The sequence below is a fragment of the Leptodactylus fuscus genome, chromosome 10 (assembly GCF_031893055.1).
Source record: "Leptodactylus fuscus isolate aLepFus1 chromosome 10, aLepFus1.hap2, whole genome shotgun sequence".
Taxonomy (NCBI): domain Eukaryota; kingdom Metazoa; phylum Chordata; class Amphibia; order Anura; family Leptodactylidae; genus Leptodactylus; species Leptodactylus fuscus.
In genome coordinates, this window is record NC_134274.1 from 36,871,225 (window position 1) to 36,885,796 (window position 14,572).

The following is a 14,572-nucleotide window of genomic DNA, read 5'->3' on the forward strand; positions in this document are numbered from 1 at the left end:
TAGGAAGGAGTTCCTGGTGCAGACCGATGCCTCAAATGCAGGTCTAGGAGCAGTGCTGTCCCAGGTTGTAAATGGTGAAGAGAATCCAGCGATGTACCTGAGCAGGAAGCTGTCCCCCGCTGAGAAAAATTATGCCATTGTAGAGAGGGAATGCATGGCCATTAAGTGGGCGCTGGATGCTATGAGGTATTACCTCCTGGAGAGAAAGTTTAAATTGATCACTGAACATGCTCCCCTTACATGGATTAAAATCAATAAGGACAGAAATGCTAGGGTCACCCAATGGTTCCTGTCTCTGCAAAATCTTGTGTTTGATGTAGAACACAGGCCAGGGAAATTATTGGGAAACGCTGATGCCCTGTCAAGGGTGCATTGTATGATGGCCACAAGTGCCCAGCCCTCCGGTCTGGAGAAGGAAGGGGGGGGATATGTAAGCCAATGGCTGGTCAGGTAATGGAGGGGGTGTACATGTCGCCCAGACTACTCAGGTGGGTGAGATGAGAAAACTCCAGGAATGTTTGTTCTCTGCAGACAACTTTCGTCTGCTGAGCATTTTGGTAAATGCTCAGTATTGGGCTGGATTTTTAGGAATGACAGGTAGGTTGGTAGTGGGACCTGCCATTCCACCCCCCTCCAGTCCACACTTTGGGGATGTTCTGGCAGCGACTCAGCTGCAGAGAGTCTCTTCATCAAGGAGGCTTAAGAAGTTGCTCCAGCAGTAACACTTGGGCAGAGATTGGCTGGAGATCTGACAGAGAGGTCATATTTTTGGAGCTGTGTCCTGAATGATTCTACTGGCTTTTAGATTTCTGTTACTCTAGGTGAGGCAACCTATTCTGTGTTTAGTTAGAGCCTAGCCGGGCAGGTATTTATTTTTGTATTGTTTCCTTTTGTTGCTGCACTGCCTTTTTGAGTGAAAATAAACTCTACCATTGTTTTGGACTAAAAGAAACTGGACTTGTGTGTCTATGCCACCCCACCTAGCAACCCCACATCCTGACAATAGGTGTCCTTATTTAGATTGGATGACTGGCAAACACTTGTGGACCCTGAGGAACATAAGATGTAAGATCAGCCGATCCCAAAGAAGGGCTACAGTAGCATAAATGGCTGAAATGTGTAATACAAGGTGTCAGAATACAATTGTGTTGTGTATTGGGCAGTGTATCCAATGGCCGGGCTGAGGGCCCATGCTGGGCCATGCTGTGTCTATTGCCAGCCTATAGTGGACAGGTGAACATCAGAAGAAAAGCAACAGAAGAAGGCGGCCTGATAACCTTTTATATCATGGATACATTGGAGTGCTTAGGTTTCACTTATATAGGTAAGAGATGATACCAAGTTGCAAGTATACATCAGGAGGATCTTACCATACACCTCCAAAGGAAGGACTGTACAGCGTCTTACCGAGTAGGTAGAAAACACTGCTATTATGTTTCAATTGCAAAAAGTTCTTTTAAAATAGTATATCTTGTGGCTTTACTTAGATGTATAGCATAGTATACGATCATATTTCATACTATATAACCCATGCATTCAAGCAAATGGGCCGAGCAAATACGATTCAGTCTGAAGACACTCCCTCCCCCGACTAGGCCCATTCATTGCAGTGCACCGGCATTCAGTCGCGGCCAATCATTTCTTGATCCCAAAGATGAGGCGGCCTCCGCCTCAGATTCCGGACCAAAAAACCCCGTGTGAACTTACCCCTAAGGCTGAGTTCACATGGAGTTTTTGGGTCAGGATTTTAAAGTGAAATCCACCTCAAAATCCGCCTCCAAAAAAATCCTCACCTTATAGTCCTATTTAATCTGCCTGTAATTTTTTTCCGTTGGCGGTAAAAAGAAGCGACATGTCCATTCTTCAGGCGGATTTTGCCTGAAAAAATCAACGCGAGTCAATGGGAGGCGGAAAATCCCACATTAATGGCCACATTACAAAGATGCCTCAAAAAATGTGTCAGTAAAGGCTGAGATTATATATATATATATATATATATATATATATATATATATATATATATGTATATATACACACACACTGTATATATACACACATACAGTACATACACACTGCATAGATTGCACAAAGTCTGGAGTGAGACTCCAACACTATATGAATGACAATGGCTCTATCTAGTGGCAATGTTTGGTATTGCGTGTATACAATAGAAAATATTTGTATGTGGCCATAAGGACAATTTACCAACACCAATATTTATCAATACATTTTTGCACAAAGTTTTCTCCCGTTTACCAGATTTTGCTGTCATGTAAGTGGAAGAGAAAATAGTTCAATAACCATAGTAAAAAGAAGAAAACAGATATACAACAGCGGTCATACGAAGGAAAGGATGAGTGGCACTAACACCAAGCTCCAGAGGCATCTTCCATGAAATAGAAAGCATGTCTTTCCGATATATTAACCAATTACACTACATGTCTTTAACGAGAACGATCAGACGATAAACTATATCTTGTATCCAATGTAACCCCAAGGGTCTATCATCTATGTATCCATCTATGTATGTATATCAGATAGAACCCCAGTGATACTCTCCAGGCAGATACATATGGGCTAACATTGCTCTAATTCCTACACTATAGCGTTGACATACAGCATATATTATCATGGGGGGATAAACTTCTTAACTCTCTTTATTTTAGCAATTGGAACAATGTCAGATACTTACGCACTTTATGTTAGACGAGGAAATACAGAGGTAGAAACCTGAAGACGTTGCGTCTTTGTTTGTCTGTTTTACTTCCGCCTCTACAGCTTTAATTAATGATCCTTTGGGGACCTGAAATCTGGCAGGACCTGTAATGATCTAATGGTCTTTAACAAGCATCAAGTGCCCCAACATCAGAAAACAAGATGCAAGAAGCTAATTAATCACGACTGGGAATGTCTAGAGGATGAGGCTGGAAGAAACATGATGAGGGCTAAACCTCAATGGTTCCTAAAGGAGCGCAGCTGCTGCCATCTTTAATCGTGTAGCCCTCCTTCCGTTCACGTCTGGTCAGGTCTAATGAGAAGCTCACACCTCCCATCTTTAGTCTGTATTGAGTCAGGCCTGTCAAGACATGACTTTTACATAGCCAGACAAAACACTTGTCATTAATCTTATTAAATTTATCCAAGCAAAAGCTATTGGATTGTGTGTTAATTAAAGTACCGGCATCTTGTCAGTGTTACTACTCCCGGGTGGCAGCTACAATGATCGCACCATCTTATGGCTTTTTTATCACTTAAATAAATCCATTAGGTTGTGTGTTTTTCCAGGTTAAGTAGAACAAATGACTAAATGTCACTAAACAGAAGGAACCGGCCAACCACTGAAATAGAACAATAATTTTGAATTCTAAAAATTGCAACAATGGCTACACATCTTACTAAATATCCTAATTAATGATACGTTGCAACATATCTCTTCATATAGCGAGACAATGATATTCCTTTCTATTGAAAGGGGTTGTATAGGATTAAAGGCATTCTACCATTGATATCAAATTTTTTTGTCGTTGACACGTAGGAATAACTTTAAGAAAGGCTATTAAAGCGCTTCCCATTGATTTCAATGTGTTACGCGTGTTAAATGGAACCCATTGAACTCAATGGGATTCTGTTTTGCAGCGCTGATCCTTATGCGCCAGAATCAGCGCCGCGTTACTCCATGTGAATGCCCCCTTAGCCTGTACAACACCACCTTATACTAAAAAAGCAAAACTGAATTACAATACATTCTCCATAGGAACCTTACTATGATCCTGGAAACTCCTTATGGATTCAAGAACATCTATGCTCAAGAATTAACCTTTAAAATATACTTCCAGACATTATGTCAAGAAGTGGGGTCCATTTTGCATTTTTAGTGGTAATGTCCAGCTATGGCTTTATTATGGCAGGCGATCAACCAACTACACAACCATACAATACATCCATTTTATAATGGCAATGGAAATCCCTTACATAATATTTGGGATGGGGCCTCAAACACATCATGCACATGTAGGAAATTAGGGCTAGAGATGATGGACGTTACAGCACTTTATATACAGCATGGACCTAATGGATAGTTTTTAGGCAACCTATGATTTCTGACCCACATCAGCGCCATTTTGTCCATATTTCTGAACTGTCAGAGGAACAGAAAAATGTTCCATGAAAGACACAAACAGATCCTAATGGACCCAGCTAAGTTATAAGGCTGTCCAACGGCCTTGAAGTTTTTGCGTCCGGCATTTCATGACAGATCTGCGTTGGACAGTCACATGGAGTTAGCCTAACTTGTCTGCATGGATTACCTACTGGAGACTCCTTCCCCCTTCCTATCTCCTGTACTTATTTCCCTGTGTTCCCCTTTCTTATTTTTTCTGTTCTTTCTACTCTTTCACCTTTCTAGTTTGTCTCTATTCTTTGTTTATATCGTGCGGAAACTCCGTGTATTAGGGTCTAAGTTTGTTGAAGCATAAAATGTTCTTCCAGTTGTTCTTCAAAGAAATTGAAAGTCAGTGGGATTCTGGGCAGTTTGTAGACATATAAATGTAGCAAAGTTAAAGGGGTTGTCCCATCACAAGGATCCTATCTATACTGCTTGTTAATGTGGATGTAAGACTTTTCCTAAATACATTGCTTCAGCAAAACTTCTTTGTTTCTCCACTATCTTACTTTATTCAATTCATTGTTGACACAGCCCTTGACTTATCTGCTCAAAAGTCAAGTGATGTATCTGCTGCTCTCAGGGGGGAGGGAGGAGGGGCTAAGTGCAGGGAGCCAGCCTGTGTATCTAGCTATTCCTGTGTCTGCACCACGTGACCTAGCTCCCTGCTCTCAGATAGGGGAGAGGAGCTGCTTTCATTTCTGAACTCGTCTTCTGTTCTCCCAGTTATCAGGCTAGCTAATACAATTGTGTTCATTATGGCAGAGACAGGCAGTCTCTGTATGTAACACAGAATGGAGTTGCTCCTGCCTGTACTTCATAGTCCAATATTGTGCATATAGTGTTGTTTGAGGACCTTTGATGACATCACGGGCCCTTCAGCCGCCCCATAGGATCACGCTATGTGGTGGGCGGAGCTACGTGCTAATTTGGGGGCGGGGCTAAACGACAGGTTACATATGAAACCCCGCCCACCAAATGACTAAAGAAACCAGGAAGAAAGAAGATTTTACAGCAGTGAAGACTGGTGAGTATGCGACGTGGGGATACCCCTTAAACCCAAAGAAGACAACAAATATCAATGAAAAGTCATTGGAAAATCGTTGTATGATGACTTTTCATTGGTTTTAAGATAAGATATCACTCTGAAGTTGTTTAACTAATTGCAGAAGTTGGGGTGAACCCCGCTATATCTGTATATACCGTACGTTATTGACACTGCTTAGTTCCCTTACCACTTAAATTCAAGTAAAGAGTTGAATGCATTGGCGTACACGTATGGAACCACTTATTGATTATGTATCATCAGGACAATCTGTACCAAATACTATGTTATGGTGCATGAACGTATAGGGTAATAGGATGCAAATGAACCCAAGCTAAGGGGAGAGCCGCCTTGCATGTATTACACAATGGTTATTATATAGGATTACTGTAAATTTCTCTCTGTGACCAATGCAAGATACTTGGATCCATACACGAGCGATGTGTGACTGTACATTACCTGACCATTCACAGGATCATCCCATGATCATGTCTAAAGAGTTTACATTTATCAAACTGCAAAATCAAGAAACACATTTTTGGTTTTCTGAAATCCTGAAGCCCTAGCTAAACGTTAATGCACCAACTGACTGTCTGCAAGAAAAGAGCATTTAGTTGTTCAGCAAGGAAAGACATCAGATCTTTAGTAAAGCCACACGAACACAAACCACGACACAAGACATGGGCGGCGTTACAGGGAACACGCATACACGAGTACACACATAGAGCACAATACATGGAACAGCATGGTTAAAACTTACAGCCACGAAAATTGGTGGAGAAATCATTAACAGAGACAGGAGAAAGTGGGAAGGCTCGTTCAAGGGTTCCCATGTTACTACGTATAGTGCCTGACATGCAAGAGCAGTCTATCTCAGAGCACCCCAAACAACATGCCTGCATCAGCCTCTTGCGGATGGACATCTTTGCTAAAATCATGGTTATAATGAAAGGGAGAGGAGAGGAAGAGTGGTAGATTAATGTAGGGTACAGAAATAGAGACACTTATATATATATAGATAGTCATGTATATATAATTGGACACAAGATGCAGCTCAATGCAGTTATGATCGGCAGGAGATTCTATCCATTCGTGACAAAGGGAATTGTATGCAAAGGGCAGGGCTCTCAAGGCAAAATTGGACACAATGGAATATGTAAGATAAGCAGTTGTTAGAGGATACGAGCAGAACTAGTCTTCGAAAGGCTGGCCACCGGGGCTGCAAGGAAGCTTTGGCACCTTAAGTGTGACAGAATGAATCGATATTTTTATCAGTGCCTAAAAGATAGATCTTCAATGGAAACTGGAAATAGCAATGCAGTAATTTTTCTGTTTGTAAATAGATATACAGTTCATTAATCTCCATTACAACATTGGAAGAAGAACAAAGGAGATGGGGGGGGGCATTTACTTAAAACCACACAACCCAAACAGAAAATAATTCATGGAACGTGATCGTACACCGTGAGCTTCCATCACATCAAAAAAAGATGAAACGGAATCATTCACTTCAGTGTTGGTCAAAGCAAATCTGTCTTGTGGCTGGCATTTCCAAGAGGCCTGCAGAGAACTTGGCCTGATGTAGTAATGAGACTGTCGCTAAATGCTAAAATGACTTGAATTGGTGTTTATAGCGAGCACTGGAATGCCAACACACACCGATGTGGTAGAGCAAACCTCACGACTTCAACGAAAAGCGTAGTCATGCAACAACATGCATCTACAAAGAGCAATAACTAAGCAGACGAATGAAGAGTATCTGGCATCTGTACAATGGGAGACCATTGTACAGGTTAAGGCTTCCAGGACTTTGCACGGTACGTGATCAGTGTTGCATTAGAAAATTTACTCAAATTTCCAAAAAAGTACAAAAATTCAGACAAAAGAAATTTACTTTGAGTACTAGATATATCTCCGCAAAATATTACCTATATCAATTTTGCATTGCACTGGTTTTAGCTAGGTTGCAGCTGAATATGACCACTTGAACACCCAGCAGCACTTGTACGAGCCAATTACAAGATACCCGAGGAAATACAATTGAAGTTTAGTAGAGGATAATTGAATGAGCAACACTTTGTAGAACATACCGTGAAAGTCTGGAAAGACTTTTCTGCAATGTGTTCACTGAACGAAAAAAGCTCAACAACATGACCAAACAATTGCAACAGAATTGTCATTGCAACAATTCTATCTCTCAATTTCGACACCCACCCGCATAGAAAGAAGCAGGACAAAGAAAGACATAGCACTCAACCCAATGATGAGAGGCACACACATTCAGCTGGCAACGTGACAAAGAGAACAGTGCTAGAGGCACATCAGAACCACATATATCGTTCTGGGGCAAGACGTCATTGAACATTGGGTTCACTAAACTGGTTAAGAGATAGCAACGTACACATAGGTCTCCAACAAACACAGAGATCACAGAATAACAAAACGTAAAGACCACGGAACAACAAAACAGATAAGAGACACAAAAGAAAAAAGCAGCAGGTAAGACACCAGGAACATAGATGTCGTGTGGTCACTGCTGGCCCCAGAAATGCCTCTGGCTGTAAGGTTCGGGTTTTCCTTATAGCTATTGAGATTGTCAGATGAAAATGCTAAAAAATAAGACTTCACTAGTCGTTCCTAGTAGATGTAAGAAAAGATTAAGTGGAGCTTCTATAGATTGTAAGAATAAAATGGTGCAGATAATGAGGAACAGGGTGGAAAGGGCAGAGGAGACATCAGGTATCAGCTAAGCACTCAATGGCTACAATAGAAAGTCAAGCGTCTTGGTATGAAGAATACATTAGATTCATAAAAAGGAAACAAATTGCTACAAGTGATGACTTCATTCTGCCGGTAGTGCTAGACAACTGTGGGGAATGATATTTCCCTGCAGCTGCTTTGCTTTATTACTTACAGGGGTATTCCAAGATTAGACATTTATGGCTTATCCTGCCGATATGCCTTTAATGTATGATAGGTCAAGATTAGGGTTGAGCCGATCTTGAGATTTCAGGATCGATTTTAAAATCCGATTTCCGATCATTTTCCAGCCGATCCTAATCGTGATCGTGAAATTTGCTCAATTGCCAATCAGGATCCGATCTTTCCCGATCGCTCAACCCTATTAATGATATAGACATGAATAGGGTTGAACCGATCTTGAGATAACCTCTGACCTCGATCCTGCCAGAAAAGATTGGGATCGGAATTCCGAACACGAACGTGGAAATTACTCAATTGCCGATTGGAATCCGATCTTTTCCGATCCCGATCGCTCAACCCTAGTCAAAATCTAGGATATGGGACACACAATTCTCTCCAGTATTAGGTTCCCTGACCCAATGCAACCTGGAGAGGTGGCTTCTATCCACTATATTCAGGTAAATACTAGAGGAAGAAGAGACGTGGCAGTACATGTCATAGCTGTCTCCATTTACTTATAAGGGAGACACAAAGTGTCGATACTCATAGAAGTGAATGTAGAGGCCAGGGCACATGCATGACACCTTTGTCATCAGTAACCCAATGGTTGCTCGGCCATTGGGATGAATGTCAGGAGACATAGGTGTGGGTGCCAGAGGAGGGACCATACATATCAGACATTTATGGCATAGCCTGTATATAGGCCATAAATGGCTAAAATTGAAATACCACTTTACATTTATCAATAAGAACTGGTATCAGCAATGATCTGTGATTGTCTATCGTCCAGTTTTTACTAGACAGTATACAGAATGGAGCCGTGTGTAGACTCCTGTACGGCAGCCCTGTGGAGGCAAGTACAGGTGGACCTCATGGAAGAGACGTCTTATGTTAAAGGGGCAGGAACCCTTCAGAGTGACTTCAAAGATTGATTTTTCCATTAATTTAGAAAAGAAAAAATTGAAACTAGAAATTAAAACTTCTAAAGATGGCCGTACACAAAAAACATCCGCAGTACAAATCATTTGTCTTATGGAAAAACATTCATATAGTGGGAGATATTATGCTTTCCATGGTCCTGCATACTAGTTAGAATAATATGTGTCTCTAATAATGGAAAATAACTAGAGTCACCCTCCAAATCTGTGAAACCCAGCAGATCTGAATGAATCTTACATAGGACTGCAGCTAGGGTTATAGCAACTAATAGAGACTATAGAGACTATTCAGTTAATGTATACCCTGACAAAACAATACTTGTAATGTACTTTACTAGCAATGAATGAGAACTACATTGTATATATAGTCCGTGCACAAAACAGACAGCGTACGGATTACCATGGGCTAGGGTTGAGCAATCGGGATCGGAAAAGATCAGATCCCGACCAGCGATCGAGTAAATTTCATGATCGCAATCGGGTTCCGATCCTGCCTAAAAACAATCGGGAACGGAATTCCGATCCCGATCGCTCAACCTTACCTGCACAGAACGGCTGCTGTTCCCCGCCCTGTACCCGCCCACACTCTCCAAAGCCACAAGAAGCCCCGCCTTCTCCCAGCCTCTTTAACACTAGCCTAGGGAGGCGGGGGCACGTACGGTGCTCTGCCAGCGTGTGAATGACAGAGGAGAAGACAGAGAACAATGGCTGGGAGCTCCGGGGAGTGGCAGCGGATCTGTGCAGGTAACCGGACAGCAGGGGGGACTAAGTAGCCTTCAATTTTTGGACTCCATGCTGTGTAGTGAATAGGATCGTTTTTAAAATTCAATTTTCGATCATTAAAAAATCCCATTGACTTGCATTAGGATCGGAATTTGGATCGGGATCGGCTGGAAAATGATCGGAAACTGGATTGTAATAACACCACATTTTTTGTACCAATTCCTTATAAAAAAAAAAAAAAAACACCCCCACTGAAGTCCCATTGACTGCGAATCAGGGGGGGGAGGGTCTTATTTTTTATGCTCTACCATGTCCCATTTTGACCCACAAACAATGCTGGTGGCCATGCAGTCAGTGCTCTCTACCAGGAACAGTCAAGGGGGAGTGACTTAGAGCAGACAGCAGAATCCCTCCCCCTTGCCTACTCCTGCTTGAGGCCACCCACTTAATACTGTAGTAAAGCCTAATTGACATCTACAGTCCTATGAAAAAGTTTGGGCACCCCTATTAATCTTAATCATTTTTAGTTCTAAATATTTTGGTATTTGCAACAGCCATTTCAGTTTGATATACCTAATAACTGATAGACACAGTAATATTTCAGGATTGAAATGAGGTTTATTGTACTAACAGAAAATGTGCAATATGCATTAAACCAAAATTTGACCGGTGCAAAAGTATGGGCACCTCAACAGAAAAGTGACATTAATATTTAGTAGATCCTCCTTTTGCAAAGATAACAGCCTCTAGTTGCTTCCTGTAGCTTTTAATCAGTTCCTGGATCCTGGATAAAGGTATTTTGGACAAACAATTCAAGTTCAGTTAAGTTAGATGGTCGCCGAGCATGGACAGCCCGCTTCAAATCATCCCACAGATGTTCAATGATATTCAGGTCTGGGGACTGGGATGGCCATTCCAGAACATTGTAATTGTTCCTCTGCATGAATGCCTGAGTTGATTTGGAGCGGTGTTTTGGATCATTGTCTTGCTGAAATATCCATCCCCGGCGTAACTTCAACTTCGTCACTGATTCTTGAACAATATTCTCAAGAATCTGCTGATACTGAGTGGAATCCATGCGACCCTCAACTTTAACAAGATTCCCGATGCCGGCATTGGCCACACAGCCCCAAAGCATGATGGAACCTCCACCAAATTTTATAGTGGGTAGTAAGTGTTTTTCTTGGAATGCTGTTTCTTTTTGGACGCCATGCATAACGCCTTTTTTTTATAACCAAACAACTCAATCTTTGATTCCAAAATGAAGCTGCCTTGTCCAAATGTGCTTTTTCATACCTCAGGCAACTCTATTTGTGGCGTACGTGCAGAAACGGCTTCTTTCTCATCACTCTCCCATACAGCTTCTATTTGTGCAAAGTGCGCTGTATTGTTACCGATGCACAGTGACACCATCTGCAGCAAGATGATGCTGCAGCTCTTTGGAGGTGGTCTGTGGATTGTCCTTGACTGTTCTCACCATTCTTCTTCTCTGCCTTTCTGATATTTTTCTTGGCCTGCCACTTCTGGGCTTAACAAGAACTGTCCCTGTGGTCTTCCATTTCCTTCCCATGTTCCTCACAGTGGAAACTGACAGGTTAAATCTCTGAGACAACGTTTTGTATCCTTCCCCTGAACAACTATGTTGAACAATCTTTGTTTTCAGATCATTTGAGAGCAGGCTGTCCATGTTCAGCGACCATCAAACTTAACTGAACTTGAATTGTTTTGTAGAAAGAAATGGTCCAAAATACCTTCATCCAGGATCCAGGAACTGATTAAAAGCTACAGGAAGCGACTAGAGGCTGTTATCTTTGCAAAAGGAGGATGTACTAAATATTAATGTCACTTTTCTGTTGAGGTGCCCATACTTTTGCACCGGTCAAATTTTGGTTTAATGCATATTGCGCATTTTCTGTTAGTACAATAAACCTCATTTCAATCCTGAAATATTACTGTGTCCATCAGTTATTAGATATATCAAACTGAAATGGCTGTTGCAAACACCAAAATATTTAGAACTAAAAATGATTAAGATTAATAGGGGTGCCCAAACTTTTTCATAGGACTGTAATTGAAGTGATTGCTCAGGAACAGTGAGGGCACAAGAACAATTCCATCTGCACTGAAAGGGTGCCCATTAAATGATGCAAAGAACTGGAGTTGATTAAAAATCCTCTTTCTAAAAATATATTGTCTGAAACATTTTGTACTGCTTAATTTTCCCGGCCCAAAACTGAAATTGTGAACTTTTTTGCATTAATGATTTGCTAGAAAGGTGATGCATAAAGCAAAATATCTATTCATCAATTGTTTGTAGGCAATAAATGTGATTTAGGACAACACTTACAATAGGTCTGGCTACCTCAAGAGACAAAAATGTAGTCAATCACCGGCCAGGATAAATGTTAGATATACAGTGTTGGCCAAAAGTATTGGCACCCCTGCAATCCTGTCAGGTAATACTCATTTTCTTCCAGAAAATGATTGCAATCACAAATTCTTTGGTATTATTATCTTCATTTAATTTATCTTCAATGGAAAATCACAAAAAGAATTGTCAAAAAGTCAAATTGGATATAATTCTACACCAAACATAAAAAAGGGGGTGGACACAAGTATTGGCACTGTTTGAAAAATCATGTGATGCTTCTCTAATTAGTGTAATTAACAGCACCTGTTACTTACCTGAGGCACCTAACAGGTGGTGGCAATAACTAAATCACACTTGCAGCCAGTTGAAATGGATTAAAGTTGACTCAACCTCTGTCCTGTGTCCTTGTGTGTACCACATTGAGCATGGAGAAAAGAAAGAAGTCCAAAGAACTGTCTGAGGACTTGAGAAGCAAAATTGTGAGGAAGCATGAGCAATCTCAAGGCTACAAGTCCATCTCCAAAGACCTGAATGTTCCTGTGTCTACCGTGCGCAGTGTCATCAAGAAGTTTAAAGCCCATGGCACTGTGACTAACCTCCCTAGATGTGGACGGAAAAGAAAAATTGACGAGAGATTTCAACGCAAGATTGTGCGGATGGTGGATAAAGAACCTCGACTAACATCCGAACAAGTACAAGCTGCCCTGCAGTCCGAGGGTACAACAGTGTCACCCCATACTATCCGTCAGCGTCTGAATGAAAAGGGACTGTATGGTAGGAGACCCAGGAAGACCCCACTTCTTACCCAGAGACATAAAAAAGTCAGGCTGGAATTTGCCAAAACTTACCTGAGAAAGCCAAAAACGTTTTGGAAGAATGTTCTCTGGTCAGATGAGACAAAAGTAGAGCTTTTTGGGAAAAGGCATCAACATAGAGTTTACAGGAAAAAAAAAGAGGCCTTCAAAGAAAAGAACACGGTCCCTACAGTCAAACATGGCGGAGGTTCCCTGATGTTTTGGGGTTGCTTTGCTGCCTCTGGCACTGGACTGCTTGACCGTGTGCATGGCATTATGAAGTCTGAAGACTACCAACACATTGTGCAGCATAATATAGGGCCCAGTGTGAGAAAGCTGGGTCTCCATCAGAGGTCAGGGGTCTTCCAGCAGGACAATGACCCAAAACACACTTCAGGTCAGCACTAGAAAATGGTTTGAGAGAAAGCACTGGAGACTTGTAAAGTGGCAGCAATGAGTCCAGACCTGAATCCCATAGAACATCTGCGGGGGAGAGATCTCTTGATGGCAGTTTGGAGAAGGCCTCCTTCACATCTCAGGGACCTGGAGCAGTTTGCCAAAGAAGAATGGTCTAAAATTCCAGCAGAGCCTTGTAAGAAACTCATTGATGGTTACCAGAAGCGGTTGTTCGCAGTTATTGTGTCTAAAGGTTGTGCTACCAAGTATTAGGCTGAGGGGGCCAATACTTTTGTCCGGACCATTTTTGGAGTTTTGTGTAAAATGATCAATGATTTGACTTTTTTTCATTCTCTTTTGTGTTTTTTCATTGCAAGCAAAATAAATGAAGATATTAATACCAAAGAGTTTGTGCTTGCAATCATTTTCTGGAAGAACAAGAGTATTATCTGGCAGAATTGCAGGGGTGCCAATACTTTTGGCCAACACTGTATGTAGATGTTGCAAGAGCTCGGTTACTTTTAGGGGATGAATAAGGACAGAGACCAATCTAGCGTGTCTGTACCATTCAATTAATAGACAAGAAAACATAGCTGTATATACATTGATTTATAACTAATTTTCTTTTGAACTGCATCTCACTGTACTTCTACTTCTGCAAAGTAACCATCGTAAGTCACAAACAAATGGTACAAACACAACAACACCGCATTTACATATAGAGACAGAACATATATAGGTCAGTAATGGAATAGGACAGTACGTCATAATACAACACATAGATCACAAGTTCAAAAGATACAGAAATACACGGAGAGACACGAAAACAAGGGATTCTTCACAAAACAGCTTTGTTTTTGACTACAAAAATACAGCAGTGCAACTGGTAAAGGAATGTGCCGGTAACATGGAACAAGGGGACTCGGCCATGTCCATCTACACAAAGCACAACCTTTAAACCAGCAGGACATGCCCAGACTATCGCACCTGACTTGCATTACTTATGGGCTAAGATAAATTTTAAGGGATGCCAAGTTTTTTATGTTCATCCTAGAAGATTATATTGTATACTATAAAATACTTAAAACTATGCTTACCGCACAAAGAAGAAAAGAAAAAATAGTCAGCCCAGTCTACTTCTTTCTTTTATGACTTAATTGGTGACAATGTATGCGTAAAGGGATTCTACCATTAAAAACATATTTTTTCTCGGTCACACGT

At 41.3% G+C, this 14,572-nt stretch overlaps 1 protein-coding gene across 16 annotated transcripts in view; it reads right to left on the reverse strand.

Annotated features, from left to right (window-relative positions):
* The window catches only part of KCNMA1 (potassium calcium-activated channel subfamily M alpha 1), a 340,822-nt gene that overhangs the window by 92,270 nt on the left and 233,980 nt on the right, over positions 1–14,572 (reverse strand). For 8 of the 16 annotated variants that reach the window (XM_075257904.1, XM_075257905.1, XM_075257903.1 and 5 more), the window contains exon 19: positions 5,968–6,135. The exons of the other annotated variants lie outside the window; for them this stretch is intronic. In XM_075257904.1, the coding sequence (XP_075114005.1) occupies positions 5,968–6,135 (168 nt within the window). The remainder of the gene's footprint in view (positions 1–5,967; positions 6,136–14,572) is intronic. 16 annotated transcript variants of the gene reach the window in all.